This window comes from Phacochoerus africanus, chromosome 8, assembly GCF_016906955.1.
Source record: "Phacochoerus africanus isolate WHEZ1 chromosome 8, ROS_Pafr_v1, whole genome shotgun sequence".
Lineage (NCBI taxonomy): Eukaryota > Metazoa > Chordata > Mammalia > Artiodactyla > Suidae > Phacochoerus > Phacochoerus africanus.
The window spans coordinates 137,430,920-137,446,517 of record NC_062551.1 but is presented as its reverse complement, the minus strand read 5'-3'; the positions used below and the strand labels follow the sequence as shown (position 1 = coordinate 137,446,517).

Genomic DNA, 15,598 nt, shown 5'->3' with positions numbered 1-15,598 from the left:
TTGGGGGAGTTCCTGTCGTGGCGCAGTGGTTAATGAATCCGACTAGGAACCATGAGGTTGCGGGTTCAATCCCTGCCCTTGCTCAGCGGGTTAATGATTCGGCGTTGCCGTGAGCTGTGGCTTGGATCCCGCGTTGCTGTGGCTCTGGTGTAGGCCAGTGGCTACAGCTCCGATGAGACCCCTAGCCTGGGAACCTCCATATGTGAGGAGCGGCCCAAGAAATGGCAAAAAAAAGAATTGTTTGCATATGTTAAATTTGAGAAGTCCACTAAGTATCCATGTAGAGACATGGCATATATATTGGATACAAACATCTGCAGTTCCAGGAGCAGACTTACCTGGGTATATAAATTAGGAAGGGCAGCCTGGAAAACCGCGTTAAAACCACAAGACTAGGTGAGATCATCAAAGGAGTAAACACAGATGGTGAAGAGGACTAAGCTTGGTGGAGGAGGGAACGCCAGTGTTTAGAAGTTGTTGGAGAAACCAGCAAAGAAGACTGATAGGGAGTAGCCACAGAGTCGGAAGGAAACATAGAATGTCGTGCCCTGGAAGCCAAGCAAGGAGAGTGTTTAAGGAAGAGGGATTGATTAAACAATGCTGTGAGATCAAGTAAATGTAGTACTGAGACCTGATCATTGGTTTAAATATATAGAGATCAACAGTATCACTTAGAGAAAATGGAGTAGGAGTAAAAGCCTGAATGAAAATGAGAAGAGAAGATTTAGACACACTGAATATAGACTGTTCTTTTAAGGGTTTTGCAAAAAAAAAAAAAAAAGAGGCACAGAGATATGAAGCAGTAAGAAGAAGGGCTGTAGGATCATGGAGAGCACTTTTTCAGATGGATGAAATAACAGCATCTTTGTCTACTGATGGGGATAATTTAGTAAAAAAAAAAGAGGTAATAAGAGAGAAAATATTTGCAGTTGTGTGCGGGAGTATACTAGACAGGATCAGATCTAATGCATGAGGGGATGGACTGGCCTTAGGCACTGAGGCAGTTCCTCTGCCATAAGAGGAGGGCAGGCGGAATAAACATACAAACTCAGTTGATAGGTAGGCAAGTGGAGATCAGTGTGGGAGATTTTAAAAATTGGGCTTCTGAATGCCAGTACTTTCTCAGTGAAATAGGAAGCTAAGGCAGAGGCTGACATGGAGATTGTGAAGGACTTAGAGGTGTGGGTGAGAAGAAAAGCTGTGAAATTGTCTTCTAGCAGAGTAGCCAGTGAACGGACAAGGGGGCTTTAGTGTGATTGTAGGGCAGCATTAAGGGCCTCCTTGAGGTTTTTGGTCCTTAATTTATGGACTGTTATTTGTGTTTTCTGCAAGAACAGACAGCTGCCTGAACCAGCAGGAGTAGGCAGAAAGCTGCACTTAGGTATGAATGAGGTTTTGCCAGGGAAGAACAGCTAAATGAGAAGGAGTGATTTTAAAGAGGAACCATGGAATCTAAGTCAGGTGAAGAAGGAGATGAAAATAAGAGGGAACAGAGGGACACTTTGAAGGGCTTAGGACCAGTGACCTGTAGGTCCCAGTGAGAAAGAAGAATCATGTTAGAGGGATTGAAATGATTAGAGAGCAGAATGTTTGAAATTAAGATTACAAAGGGTGGGGAGTTCCCATCAGGGCTCAGTAGTTAACAAACCTGACTAATATTCATGAGGACACAGGTTTGATTCCTGGCCTCACTCAGTGGGTTAAGGATCTAGCATTGCCATGAGCTGTGGTGTAGGTCAAAGTCGTGGCTCGGATCCTGCATTGCTGTGGCTGTGGAAAAGGCCTGCAGCTATATCTCTGATTCTACCCCTAGCCTGGGAACCTCCCTATGCCGTGAGTGCAGCCCTAGGAAAGACGAAAGGCCAAAAAAAAAAAAAAAATTACAAACGGTGGTAATTATTGGTACTGATAAGATCCTGTATTAGAGGTGGTCACAGAACTAAGATGCCAATATCCCAAGCTGGCTTTAGTCTCAATAGGAAATAAGATATCAGAAGTCTTTGAAAGAGATGAGGAAGAAAGCAAGCGGATTTTAGTTCAAAGTAAGACATTCGGCTCTGGCTTACTGGACCATGGAAACAAAAAGAAGCATATAAGTCAGAATCTTACTAAGTTTTTGATATACTTGTATTGCCTAAGAATTCATGACCTAAGCTGAAAAGGTCTTTGACTGTTATAATAATCTTTGAAGTGCTAAACCTGAACAATGGGAAGAGGATTTAAAGCTCGAGGCTCCCAAGAGTGCATATTTCACTGCTCAGCAGTGGTATGGCCTGAGGCTGACAGACAGGAAACGACCTCCCCTTTGTTCAATCAAACAACCATAGGATGCAATGGATAAGGAAGTTCCTCTCAGAGAACACTACCTAGGTTGAATAAAAGACTGTTCTTGATTGCCATGCACCAAAGACTGCTGTGCATTTATAATTCCTATGGTTTCTATTCTAATTTTCCTAGCCCAGTTCTCTATTGTGCATTTAGTGTCAGGACCTGATCCATCCATCATCCATAGATCCTAGAGTATGGGTTAAAGATGGGACTTCATGGGACTCTGGGTTGTTTCCCTTGGGAAGAAGGGTGTTCTGGAAGACAGAAGGATAAGACTATGGAAGACCCAGCTAACGGCTCATTAAAGTTTGTGCCTCTTGTTCTGGTTGTTCATGGTACACAAGAGGCTGCTCAGCCCACAGCCTCATTGCTTTATTCCCTCCTTCTTGCATCTAGGTGTAAACATATAAAACTAATGAGTCTATGGCATAGGAGTAGAAATGCAATGTTTGACCTTAATGATCTAAGACTTTTAAGAGCATGAGTGCTGTGTTCACCCCCTCTGTCTCCTTCTGGCAACTGGATGCCACAGCTGCTGAGGCTTTAAGGGATGAAAGAGTCATCAGATGAAAGGAGCCTGGAGAGGGTTACCCACTGACCACAAGTACCACCTTACATGACCAAAAATAAACTATTGTATAAAGTCACAGAAAAAATGGGGCTTAAATAGTTACAGTACTTGGCTTTAATCTTCCTAATACTGATTTTAAGAAAAATATCTCCACTTCTCTGGGCTGAAGTTTATTCATTTATAAAAATAGGTGGTTGGTCAAGATCATCACTGAGGTTCCTATGTGATGCTAAATTGATTAACCCCTGCTTTTTTTTTTTTTGATTGTATGTAAATAAATATGGGCTCATACTTCTGTCTTCCCACTGTCCATAGATTCATCATTAAATACACATATCCAGAATCAAACAATTTCTAAATTCTTTCATCCAAGCATGTTCAAAATTGCTAATAACACCAGTGAGGTATTTTTCTGTCTTACCTGTGTGGTAGGGCACTGTAGGTTTAACACCACAGAGGGACTGGTACAGCTGAGCAGGTTAAAGTAAAACAAAATGGTCTTGTTCCTAGGAAAACAACATAACATTTTTAATGACCAGAAATATTTCATATCATTTCATACCCTATATACTTTCATACAAATATGACCTTTAAAAATCAACTTCATTTTCCCTAGACAGTAGTAATATATTCTCCAACTCCTCTTTAAGATGCCTAACACTTAAAGCACATTTTTGTTATAATAAAAAGTTGAAATGTTCAAATTGTCCATCAACAGGGGATTGATTAAAAAAAGAATTCCATATCCATAAAGTAGAAGACGAGATTGCCACTAAAAATGACATTGAAAAAATTTTTAACAGGTAAATTTTAGGAAGCAGGTTACTAAAGAGTGTTAAAATATGACTTCATTTTTTAGCATTTTGGTTATATTTTTAAATCCCCTTGACTTTTACTATTTATACTGAGATACCAAAAAAAAAATTATGTGATGTCTGTAATTTGCTTCCAAATAATCCAAGTGGCTAATAGGTCTAGATGAAAAAAGATTGGTTTTGACTTGTTAATTGTTGAAACCAGTTGATTGGTACCTAGGGGTTCATACAATTCTCTCCATATCTGCGAAATGTTTGAAAATTTCCAAAATAAAAGATTTAAGAAACAATTTTTAAAAATATGATTTGTTTTTAATTTTGCAAAAATAGGTATAGCATATCATATGCAGAAACAAATTATATCTGAAGGGTGGGATATTTGGTTAAATAATTTTTGAACTTTTATTGATTTCCTAAAATATGTACTACTTTGGTAATCTGAAAAAAGATAAATAAATTGAGTGATATTTTCTCTGTTCAAAATTATGGTCAGGGGCATAATGATGGGACATGCTGATATTCATTATCACTAGCACTGAGTGGATTATTATTCTGCCATATGGTAAGCCATGGTTCTCTTTAATTGTATTTATTTATTTTTGCTTTTTAGGGCCATGACCGCCCATAGCACTGGGAAGCTCCAAGCTAGGGGTTGAATCGGAGCTACAGCTGTCAGCCTACACTACAGCCATAACAACACAGGATCTGAGACATATCTTTGACCTATATCACAGCTCATAGCCATGTCAGATCCCTGACCCACTGAGTGAGGCCAGGGATTGAGCCCACATTCTCATGGATTCTAGTTGGATTTGTTTCCACTGTGCCACAAAGGGAATTCCCATGGTTATCTTTTTTTTTTTTTTTTTGGCTGCACCCGCAGCATATGGACGTTCCCAGGCTAGGGGTCGAGTTGGAGCTGAAACTGCTGGCTTACACCACAGCCACAGCAACACTGGATCTGTGCCACATCTGTGACCTACACCACAGCTCACGGCAATGCTGTATCCTTAACCCACTGAGCAAGGCCAGGGATTGAACTGCATCCTCGTGGATGCCAGTTGGGTTCGCTAACCACTGAGCCAGGATGGGAACTCCCCCATGGTTATCTTTTAAATCTCAATATCCTCACTAGTAAAATGAGAATAATACCAGCCCTACTTGCTTAACAAAGCTGTTGGGAAGACATAAGATAACATGTAGTAGATGCAAGACAAGAGGCTTTTTAACTTTAGGATTCATTAGTAAAACTTGCAGTGTTTGTTGAAAATTGTGATTCTGGATACTTTCTCAAACTTTACAAGCCCAAACCTTAGGACATAGAGCCTGGGAATTCACATTTTTTCTCTATGCTACTCAGTAGATTCAGATACAGGTGGCCTACAAACCATATCTTGAGAGAATACAGCTCTGAACATTCAAGAAGAATGTTCCCAGAAACTTAAGTCCCCAGTTAAATCATGTGACTGCATACATAGCATGAAATGTATAATAGGCTGTTGAGTAATACTTTTCCTACTGACTCACAATCACCAAGCAGGATCCAAATCTCTAAACAAGGAAAGCTCTCCACAGAAAACGTGGGCTTGATCTTTGCATTCCTCTACCCTCTTCCTGCCTCTTCCAACATTAGCCAAAAGTGGGGAAGGGAGGTGGACTGGAGGTGGTGGAGTTGGCAAGATACAACCATCACAGTTAAGAGGATTTTCCGCCCCCCTCCTCCTTGAAAGTGTGGTTTACCTCCTCCCACTGAGCTGAGGAATTGGAAGAGATGAGATTCAAATTTTTTTAAATTTTTATTAGAGCATAGTTGATTTATAATGTGTCAATTTTTGCTGTACAGCAAAGTGACCAAGTCATAATCCATATGTACATTCTTTTTCTTATACCATCTTCCATCATGGTCTATCTCAAGAGATTGCATACATTTCTCTGTGCTATATACTAGGGAGCTCAGTTTTTCCAGGGAGGCCTATGCTCAGTATGGGGTAGGGACATTGTGTTGGCCATTACATTTCACCATAGCATGAACTGGTGGGAAGCTGGCTGTCCAGCATGGGCTTTTATAATGGTGTAATATGAAGAGTTGTAGACTGGGGTACCAAATCCCACAAAAGCCCTTGCTATCTCCAGAAAGTTCATTCAACAGAAGAGGCATCTATTTTTGCCTGTTTTTTGTTGTTGTTTTTTTTCCCCTGGATCCTGGAATTCTAAGTGTAGGGATATGGGAGGAGCATGCAGGTGCTATTTGCATTGTAGATATGTATATAAACCTTCAGTTAATCTTGCTTTTGGCCATGGTCACCACTCTTAGAGTCCAGGGAGTGTTATGATTTCTAACAGGCATCTCATTTCCCACCTTTTTTGTAGTTTTTCTGTGCATTCATCACTCAACACACTGTCATATGCTCTCCATCTTCTAGAAGTTGTTGAATTTTCTTGTGCAACTGTGAGCAGATACCATCTTGCACATCCTTGGCTGGTATAGTGAAGTTTATTTCTTGTTTGTACTTTTATTTCCATGAGTCTCACGAAAGAAGAGAGATGGGCTTAAGTGCATCATACATCTTGAATTAGTTTGCAGTTGCTTCTGTTTTTTTGTTTCATGGTGGAAATACAGCTCAAGTTAAATAATGAGTTACTTTCTTAATTGCTTCCACAGAATTGTTCAGCTGCAACCATTACCATCTACTTTGTAGCTAGGGAATGTAAGGTCCACTGATGTTTAATGATATCAGACAGACTGTGATAGAACGACTAGAGATTTGTGCTGAAAAACTAAGGCAGATTCTAAACTATTGAAAGCTATTGAAAAAACTTAATTCTGAAACTGATCTCATTCATATCCGGTAAGTGCTTAGAATGGGCCAAGTACTAGGCTAAGTGTTGTCAAGTTAGATGAATATAAAGATGAATAAGGTACAAACCTTACCCTTGAGGATAGCATAATCTGGTGAATAACTTGAGTTTATGTAGCATTTTGCAGTTTATAAATCAATTTTACCTATGGGGGACTCTTGACACTTACTGATTTACCATTCACAGCTTTAACTACTCTTAAGGGACTCCAATGATCATGACATGCAATAATTTATTAATATTTATTATTTATGTACAAATTTGAATCACATGCAGCATTAGACTGTGTGGATGATATGGTTGCTTGAGTAGTGAAAGAGCCAAGCCCACTTTCGTGGAATCATTAAGTACCCTTGTGCATACTGTACATGAATTTATAGCTTGATTCCTGAGCCAGCCAGACTCAATAGGATGACAAACATGAAATCAGTTTATTTATGGGAGGAGGAGAGAGATTAGGAAAAAGATAATTTAATGAAGTAAATCTTCATTTTTCATAGCAGGCTATCAGTGGAGTCTATCTAAAATTAATAAAGCACAAAATGAAAGAATAAGCATATGATTTAAAGTTATACAAAAAACTGCCAGAGGAACTAAGACCAGTGTTATGGACTGAATGTTTGTATTCCCCCCAAAGGTCATATGTTAAAATCCTAACCCCGAATGCAGTGGTTTTAGGAGGTGGTCTCTTTAGAGGTGCTTAGGTCAGGAGGGTGCAGACCTCATGAATAAGTGCCCTTATAGGAGTTCCCATCGTACCTCAGTGGTTAACGAATCCGACTAGGAACCATTAGGTTGTGGGTTCGATCCCTGGCCTCGCTCAGTGGGTTAAGGATCTGGTTTTTCTGTGAGCTGTGGTGTAGGTCACAGACATGGCTCGGATCCCACGTTGCTGTGGCTCTGGTGTATGCTGGCAATTACACTCCGATTAGACCCCTAGCCTGGGAACCTCCATATGCCACAGGTCCAGCCCTAGAAAAGATAAAAAAAAAAATTCTCTTATAAGAGAGACCCCAGAGCTTACCCATCCCTTTCTTTGAGGATGCAGAGTAAAGACGGCAACCAGGGAATTGGCCCTCACCAAGAATTTGACCATGCTGGCACCCTGATCTTAAACTTCCAGTCCCCAGAATTGTGAGAAATAAATTCTTGTTGTCCACAAGCTACCCAGTCTGTAGTATTCTGTTAAAGCAGCCTGAACCAACTAAGACAACCAGAAAGAGAAGAGATTATCTTTGTGGAATGAAATTGAAAGTATGGAGTCCTAAGGTGGGAGACCACTGCCTTTATTGTGTTTATCATAAACCCTTCATTATTGTCTGGTGTATTTTCGCAGGCATATTATTATTTTGATATATATTTTAAAAATTAAACCAAGCAGTAAATCTAGGATTGTAGTATGTTCAATCAAATAGATTTGTGAGACTTGCCATTTCACAAGAATTTCATCAGTGAATTGAAGTTGTTATTGCTTCATTTAGATGCCAAAATGATGTAAAACTTGAATGGAGGAGCTTTGAGCTCTTAATCTTTCCTGTTTCCTTATCTGAAGCTCATACTCAGAGGAGAGGTATTTCAGTTTCTCTAATTTGGCAATTGGGCTGCATCAGACAAAACCTTTATAAGCTGAAGTATATGTAGTAGCCAGAAGGTGGCATCAAAATCAATCGAGTTCTTGCTCTTCAATAGAAACCCCAAAGAAAATGTTTATATTCAAGTATCACGAATAACTTCCCTGCAACTCAAAAGGCAGAGAAAGTTACACACATCAACAAAGAACTCCATTTTCCTTCGAGGTTTTTTTTTTTTTTAATCTGTTTTGACATTTTATGAAGCCCCCAGTGTTTCCCCTGTTATCCTTTTGGTTAAGCATAGACAAAAAAAAAGCACAGAATTACCAAATTTACCCCAAACACTATCCCACACTCTCTAAGCATAGAATTTAAGCTCAATTATAAGGAATGTTCTTGAGAGCTGAAAATCAAAGGGTTGTTGTAAATACATCATGATACTAATAAACACAAATGCAAATTTACAGTCTAACAAGTATATCCTGGACTAAATTGTTTGGATTGTTTGGAGTGTCTAAATTGCTTACACATTCTAATATAGATGTATTTTATTTCACAATTAAAATTCAATTGAAATAAAATTGAATGATGCTTTGTACCATTTTAAGTTCAAGATTTTAAGTAGACTAAACATGGAACATGGAAAACAAATTTCACTACAGCATTATCAATATGCAGCCAAAAGAGCTCAGAACTTGGGGGTTAGAACATGCTACTTTTGCCATTTAATAGTCAGATGACTCTGAATGAGTACTGTAACCTCTCTAATTTTTCCCTAATTTCTAAATGAGAATTATAATCATGATACCCACTTAGCAGTGCTGTCAGGAGGCTCTGATAAGAATTTAAACTGACCTCCACCTTGCGAGCCAATCACTGTCGTATCTGTGCTACCTCTTCATTCTGATTAATTTAATGATGAGTCTACTAAGCTCCTACTACAATGAAGTGCTGAGGAAACAACAGTGAAAAAGACAGAGAAAGTCCCTGGCCTCAAAGAACTTTGACTCTAATAGAGGAAGATAAACAAGTTAAATTAATGATCAGGATAAATTCAAGTAATAGTAAGCACCCAAGACAATAAGTCAGGGTCTTATGCCAGAAAGTAACTAGAGGAAGTGGGGGTGAGTGTAACATTTCAGGTAGGGTTGTGTGTATTAGCACTTTATTCTTCAGATAGCACACAGTGCCAAACACACTAGATTGAAACCCATGGATTTTTTTTGTCTAGTTTCTAATTTCTTATAGTTTTATGGAGCTACAGTTGACATGTAACACTGTATTGGTTTAAGGTATACAGCATGATGGAGTTCCCACTGTGGTACAGTGGAAACAAATCTGATTATGAACTAAGGTATACAGGATGATTTGATATATATTTGTATATATCAAGATATAATTACCACAATAAATTTAGTTAACATCCATCACTTCATATAGCTACACATTTTTTTCTTGTGATGAGAACTTTAAGATCTATTCTCTTAGCAACTTTCACATATATAATAGCGTATTGTTAATTACAGTCACTATGGTGTATATTACATTTCCAGATCCTATAGCTGGAAGTTTGTAACTTTAGACCCCTTCCCACACCCCAGACCCCATGCCTCCCATCTTGGGCAACTCCCAATCTGTTCTGTTTCTATGATTTCTCTTTATTTATTTATTTTTTTTAGATTCCACACAGCATAATGCCCTCTGGGTCCATCTATTTTGTCATAAATGGCAGGATTTTTTTCATTTTTTTTGGTTGGTTGACTGATTTATAGAAAATCACTTTTTCTTTATTCATATATCCATCCAATGACAAAGAGGTTGTTTCCATGAATTGGCTATTGTAAATAATGCTGCGGTGAACATGGGGCTGCATATATCTGTTTGAGATGATGATTTAATTTCCTTCAGAAAAATACTCAGAAATAGAATAATTCATATGATAATTCTATTTTAAATTTTTTTAAATTTAAATACTGTTTTCTATAGTGGCTATACCAATTTATATTCCCACCAACAGTATACAAAGATTCCATTTTTTTCCACAGCCTTGCCAACACTTGTTTTCTCTTGTCTTTTTGATGATAGCCACTCTAATCAGGTGATAACTCATTATGGTCTTTATTTTCATTTTTCTGATGAATAGCGATATTGAGCATTTTTCATATATCTGTTAGTCATCTCTATGTCTTCCTTGAAAAAAATGTCACTTAATTGTTTAGTTGTTTGCTTTATTGCTATTGAGTTACATGGGTTCTTTATAAATTTTGGATATTAAAATTTGCAAATAGTTTCCCCATTCCATAGGCTACCTTTTCACTTTGTTGACAGATTCCTTTGCTATTCAGAAACTTTTTAAGTTTGATGTAGTCCCACTTATTAATTTTGCTTTTCCTGGCTTTGCTTTTGGAGTCAAATCTAAAACATCAGTGCCAGGAATGATGTCAAGGAGCTTACTAGGAGTTTTATAGTTTCAGGTCTTACGTTCATGTCTTTAATCCATCTTGAATAGATTTTTGTATAAGATAGTGAATGGTCAGTTTCATGATTTTGCATGTGGCTATCCAGTTTTCCCAACACCCTTTATTGAAGAGAGTACCCTTCTGCATTGTGTATTCTTAGCTTCTTTGTCATAAATTAATTAACCATACTTTGTGGGTTTATTTTGGGGCTCCCTAATCTGTTCCATCAATCAATGTGTCATACTCCTCCCTCCTCTTCTAATTTTGGAAGAGTTTGAGAAGGATTGTTATTCATTTTTCTTTAGATGTTTGGTAGAATTCAATAATGAAGCCATTTAGCCCTGGACTTTTCTTTCTTGGGAGGTTTTTGATTACTAATTCAATATCATTAATAGTGATTGGTCTGTTCAGGATTTCTCTTTCTTCATGATTCAGTTTTGGTAGGCTACATGTTTCTAGCAATTTATCTTTTCCTTCTAAGTTGTCCAATTTGTTGATGTATAATTGTTCATAGTGGTCCCATACGATCTTTGCATTTATGTGCCATTAGCTGCATTGTCTCCCATTTCATTTCTAATTATATTAGGTTGAGTCCTCTCTTTTTTCTTGGGAAGTGTAGCTAAAGGTCTATTTTGTTTATTAAAAAAATCAGATTTTAGTTTTATTGAACTTTTCTATTGGCTTTAGCTTCTATTTCATTTATTTCCACTCTGATCTTTGTCATTTCCTTTCTTCTTCTCACTTTGGGCTTATTTTGTTCATCCTTTTCTAGTTCTTTGAGGTACAAAATTAGGGCTTTTTTTTTTTGAGATCGCTCTTGCTTCTTAATGTAGGTGTTTATCACTATGAATTTCCCTCTTAGAACTGTTTTGCAGTGTCCAGTATGTTTTGGCATGTTGTGTTTTCAATTTAATTTGTTTCAAGATACTCTTTGATTTCCTTTTTGATTTTTTCTTTGACCCATTTATCATTCAGTAGCAAGTTGTTTACTCTCTATACATGTGTGAATTTTCCAGTTTTCTGAATTGATTTCTAGTTTCCTACCATTGTGGTAGGAAAAGATGCTTGATATGATTTCAAACTTTTTATATTTATTGAAACTTATTTTGTGGCCAAACACATTTTATCTATCCTGGAGAATGTTCCATGTGTTTGAGAAGAATGTGTATTTTTTTGCTTCATATACATATATATATATGAATCATATATATATATATAATGGGTTTTTTTCATTATAGCTGGTTTACAGTGTTCTGTCAATTTTCTACTGCACAGCATGGTGACCCAGTTACACATAAATGTATAGATTCTTTTTTCTCATATTATCATGCTCCATCATAAGTGACTAGACATAGTTCCTAGTGCTACACAGCAGGATCTCATTTCTTATCCATTTCAAAGGCAAGAGTCTGCATCTATTAACCCCAAGTTCCCAATCCATCCTGCTCCCCCCCTCCCCCTTAGCAACCACAAGTCTGTTCTCCAAGGCCATGATTTTCTTTTCTGTGGAAAGGTTCATTTGTGCCATATATTAGATTTTAGCTATAGGTGATATCATATGGTGTTTGTCTTTCTCTTTCTGACTTACTTCACTTAGTATGACAGTCTAGTTCCATCCATGTTACTGCAAATGGCATTATTTTGTTTTATTTTTATGGCTGAGTAGTATTCTATTGTGTATATATACCACATCTTCCTAATGCAATCATCCGTTGATGGACATTTAGGTTGTTTTCATGTTTGGCTATTGTGAATAGTGCTGCAATGAACATGCGGGTGCATGTGTCTTTTTGATGAAATATTTTGTAAATGCCTGTTAAAAGTCATCTAGTCTAAGATGTAATTAAAGTCCAATGCTTCTTTACTAATTTTCTATCTGGATATTACAACCATAGATGAAAATAGGGTATTGAAGTTCCCGTTTATTATACTGCTGCCTATTTTCCCTTTCAGATCTGTTAATATTTGCTTTATAGATTTCAGTGCTCTTATGATGGGTGCATATTTACAAATGCCGCATTCTCTTGTTGTATTGACCTCTATATCATCATATAATAACTTGGAACTTAGTAGAGTCTTGGACTTAAAATTTATTTTGTCTAAATATTGCTACCTCTATTTTCTTTTGGGTTTCATTTGCATGGAATATATTTTTCCTTCCTTCACCTTCATTCTGCATTTGCCCGTAAACTTAAATAAATTCTTTGTAGTAGTATATAGATGAGTCTTGTTTTTAATTCATTCAGCCACCTTGTAGTTTTAGATTGCATAATTGTATCCATTAATATTTAAAGTAATAATTGACAGGTAGACCTACTACTGTCATTTGCTTCTTTGTTATCTGGATATTTTGTAATTTTGTTCCTCTCTTCCCTTACTCTCTTCCTTTGTGATTCGATATATTCTATAGTAGTACGCTTAGATTCTTTCTCTTTCTTTTTCTGTATCTACTATAGGGTTTTGCTTTGTGGTTACCACAAGGCTCACACAAAACATTTTATATCAGTCTATTTTAAGCTGATAACAACTTAATTTGCAGGCATACTAAAGGTCTACATTTTTATTCTACCCTCATATTTTATGTTTTTGATGTCAATTTGCTTCTTTTTACCTTGAGTATCCATTACTAAGTTATTATAGTTATTTTTACTACTTTTGTCCTATAACTTTCATACTAGATTTATAAATCATTTATCCACCACCATGATAATTTTAGATTATTCTGAACTTAATTATATATTTACTTTTACCAGTGATATTTTTACTTTCATATGTTTTCTTGTTACTAATTAGCGTCCCTTCATTTCGGCTTGAGGAAGTCCCTTTAATATTTATTTTAAGACAAATATAAACTCTTTCAGTTTTGCTTATTTGGAAAACTCTTCATCTATCCTTCAATTCTGAAAGATAATTTTGATAGTAGAGTATTTCTTGGTTGGAAATTTTTATTCTTTCAACACTTTGAATATATTATTCAACTGACTTGGACAGTTTCTGCTGAAAAATCTGCCTGCAGTATTACAGAGGTGTTCTTTGTATGTAATAAGTTGTTTTTCTCTTGCTGCGTTATATTCAGCAAGCATTGCTGGGAAACCTGGACAGCTGCATGCAAAGCAATGAAACTAGAACACACCCTCACACCATGCACCAAAATAAACTCCAAATGGCTGAAAGACTTAAATACACGACAGGACACCATCAAACTCCTAGAAGAAAACATAGGCAAAACACTCTCTGACATTAACATCATGAGTATTTTCTCAGGTCAGTCTCCCAAAGCAATAGAGATTAGAGCAAAAATAAACCCATGGGACCTCATCAAACTGAAAAGCTTTTGCACAGCAAAGGAAACCAAAAAGAAAACAAAAAGACAACTTACAGAATGGGAGAAAACAGTCTCAAATGATGCAACTGACAAGGGCATAATCTCTAGAATATAGAAGCAACTTATACAACCCAACAGCCAAAAAGCCAATCAATCAATGGAAAAATGGGCAAAAGACCTGAACAGACTGTTCTCCAAAGAAGATATACAGATGGCCAGCAAACACATGAGAAAATGCTCAACATCGCTGGTTATAAGAGAAATGCAAATCAAAACTACCATGAGATATCACTTCACACCAGTCAGACTGGCCATCATTAATAAGTCCACAAATAACAAGTGCTGGAGGGGCTGTGGAGAAAAGGGAACCCTCCTGAACTGTTGGTGGGAATGTAAACTGGTACAGCCACTATGGAGAACAGTTTGGAGATACCTTAGAAATCTATACATAGAACTTCCATATGACCCCGCAAATCCCACTCTTGGGCATCTATCCGGACAAAACTCTACTTAAAAGAGACACATGCACCCGCATGTTCACTGCAGCACTATTCACAATAGCCAAGACATGGAAACAACCCAAATGTCCATCGACAGATGATTGGATTCGGAAGATGTGGTATATATACACAATGGAATACCACTCAGCCATAAAAAAGAATGACATAATGCCATGTGCAGTGACATGGATGGAACTAGAGACTCTCATCTTGAGTGAAGTAAGTCAGAAAGCAAAAGAAAAATACCATATGATATCACTTATAACTGGAATCTAATATCCAGCACAAATGAACATCTCCTCAGAAAAGAAAATCATGGACTTGGAGAAAAAGACTTGTGGCTGCCTGATGGAGAGGAAGGGAGTGGGAGGGGTCGGGAGCTTGGGCTTATCAGACACAGCTTAGAATAGATTTACAAGGAGGTCCTGCTGAGTAGTATTGAGAACTATGTCTAGATACTCATGTTGCAACAGAACAAAGGGTGCGGAAAAAAATGTAATTGTAATGTATACATGTAAGGATAACTTGATCCCCTTGCTGTACAGTGGGAAAATAAAAAAAATTAAAAAAAAGAGTCTCTCCTTGTCTTTAACTTTTGATTGTTTAATTATAATGTTTCTTGGTGTCTTTGGATTAATCTTATTTGGAATTTTTCTGTGCTTCCTGGGTTTGGATGTCTGTTTGTTTTCCCAGATTAGGGAAGTTATTAATTACTATTTCTTTGAAAGCTTTCTGCCCCTTCTCTCTTTCTTCTCCTTCTGAGAGTCATATAATGCAAATATTGATCTACTTAATAGTGTCCTATAAGTCCTTTAGGCTATCTTTACTCATTTTCATTCTTTTTTGCTCATCTGATTGAATAAATTCTACTGCTCTATCTTGGAGTTTGCAGAATCTTTTGCTTATCTAGTCGCTGTTGAATCTCTCTAAATTCTAATGATTTTTTGTTCAATTTTTATATTCTTCAGCTCTGTGATTTCCTTTGATACTTTATTATATTTTCTATCTCTTTGTTGAAATTCTGTATTTATGCACTGTTCTCCTGCCATCAGTGAGCATCTTAATGACCTTTATTTTGAATTATATCAGGTAAATCATTTATCTCCATTTCATTAAAGTCTATTTCTGGAGATTTATCTCTTCTTTTGTTTGAAGGATTGTTTCTTCATT

General features: G+C 37.0%; 1 protein-coding gene across 3 annotated transcripts in view; it reads right to left on the bottom strand.

Moving 5' to 3' along the window:
• Positions 1–15,598, bottom strand: part of SLC44A5 (solute carrier family 44 member 5) — a 414,665-nt gene that overhangs the window by 56,300 nt on the left and 342,767 nt on the right. For all 3 annotated transcript variants that reach the window (XM_047788626.1, XM_047788628.1, XM_047788627.1), the window contains exon 6: positions 3,321–3,405. In XM_047788626.1, the coding sequence (XP_047644582.1) occupies positions 3,321–3,405 (85 nt within the window). The remainder of the gene's footprint in view (positions 1–3,320; positions 3,406–15,598) is intronic.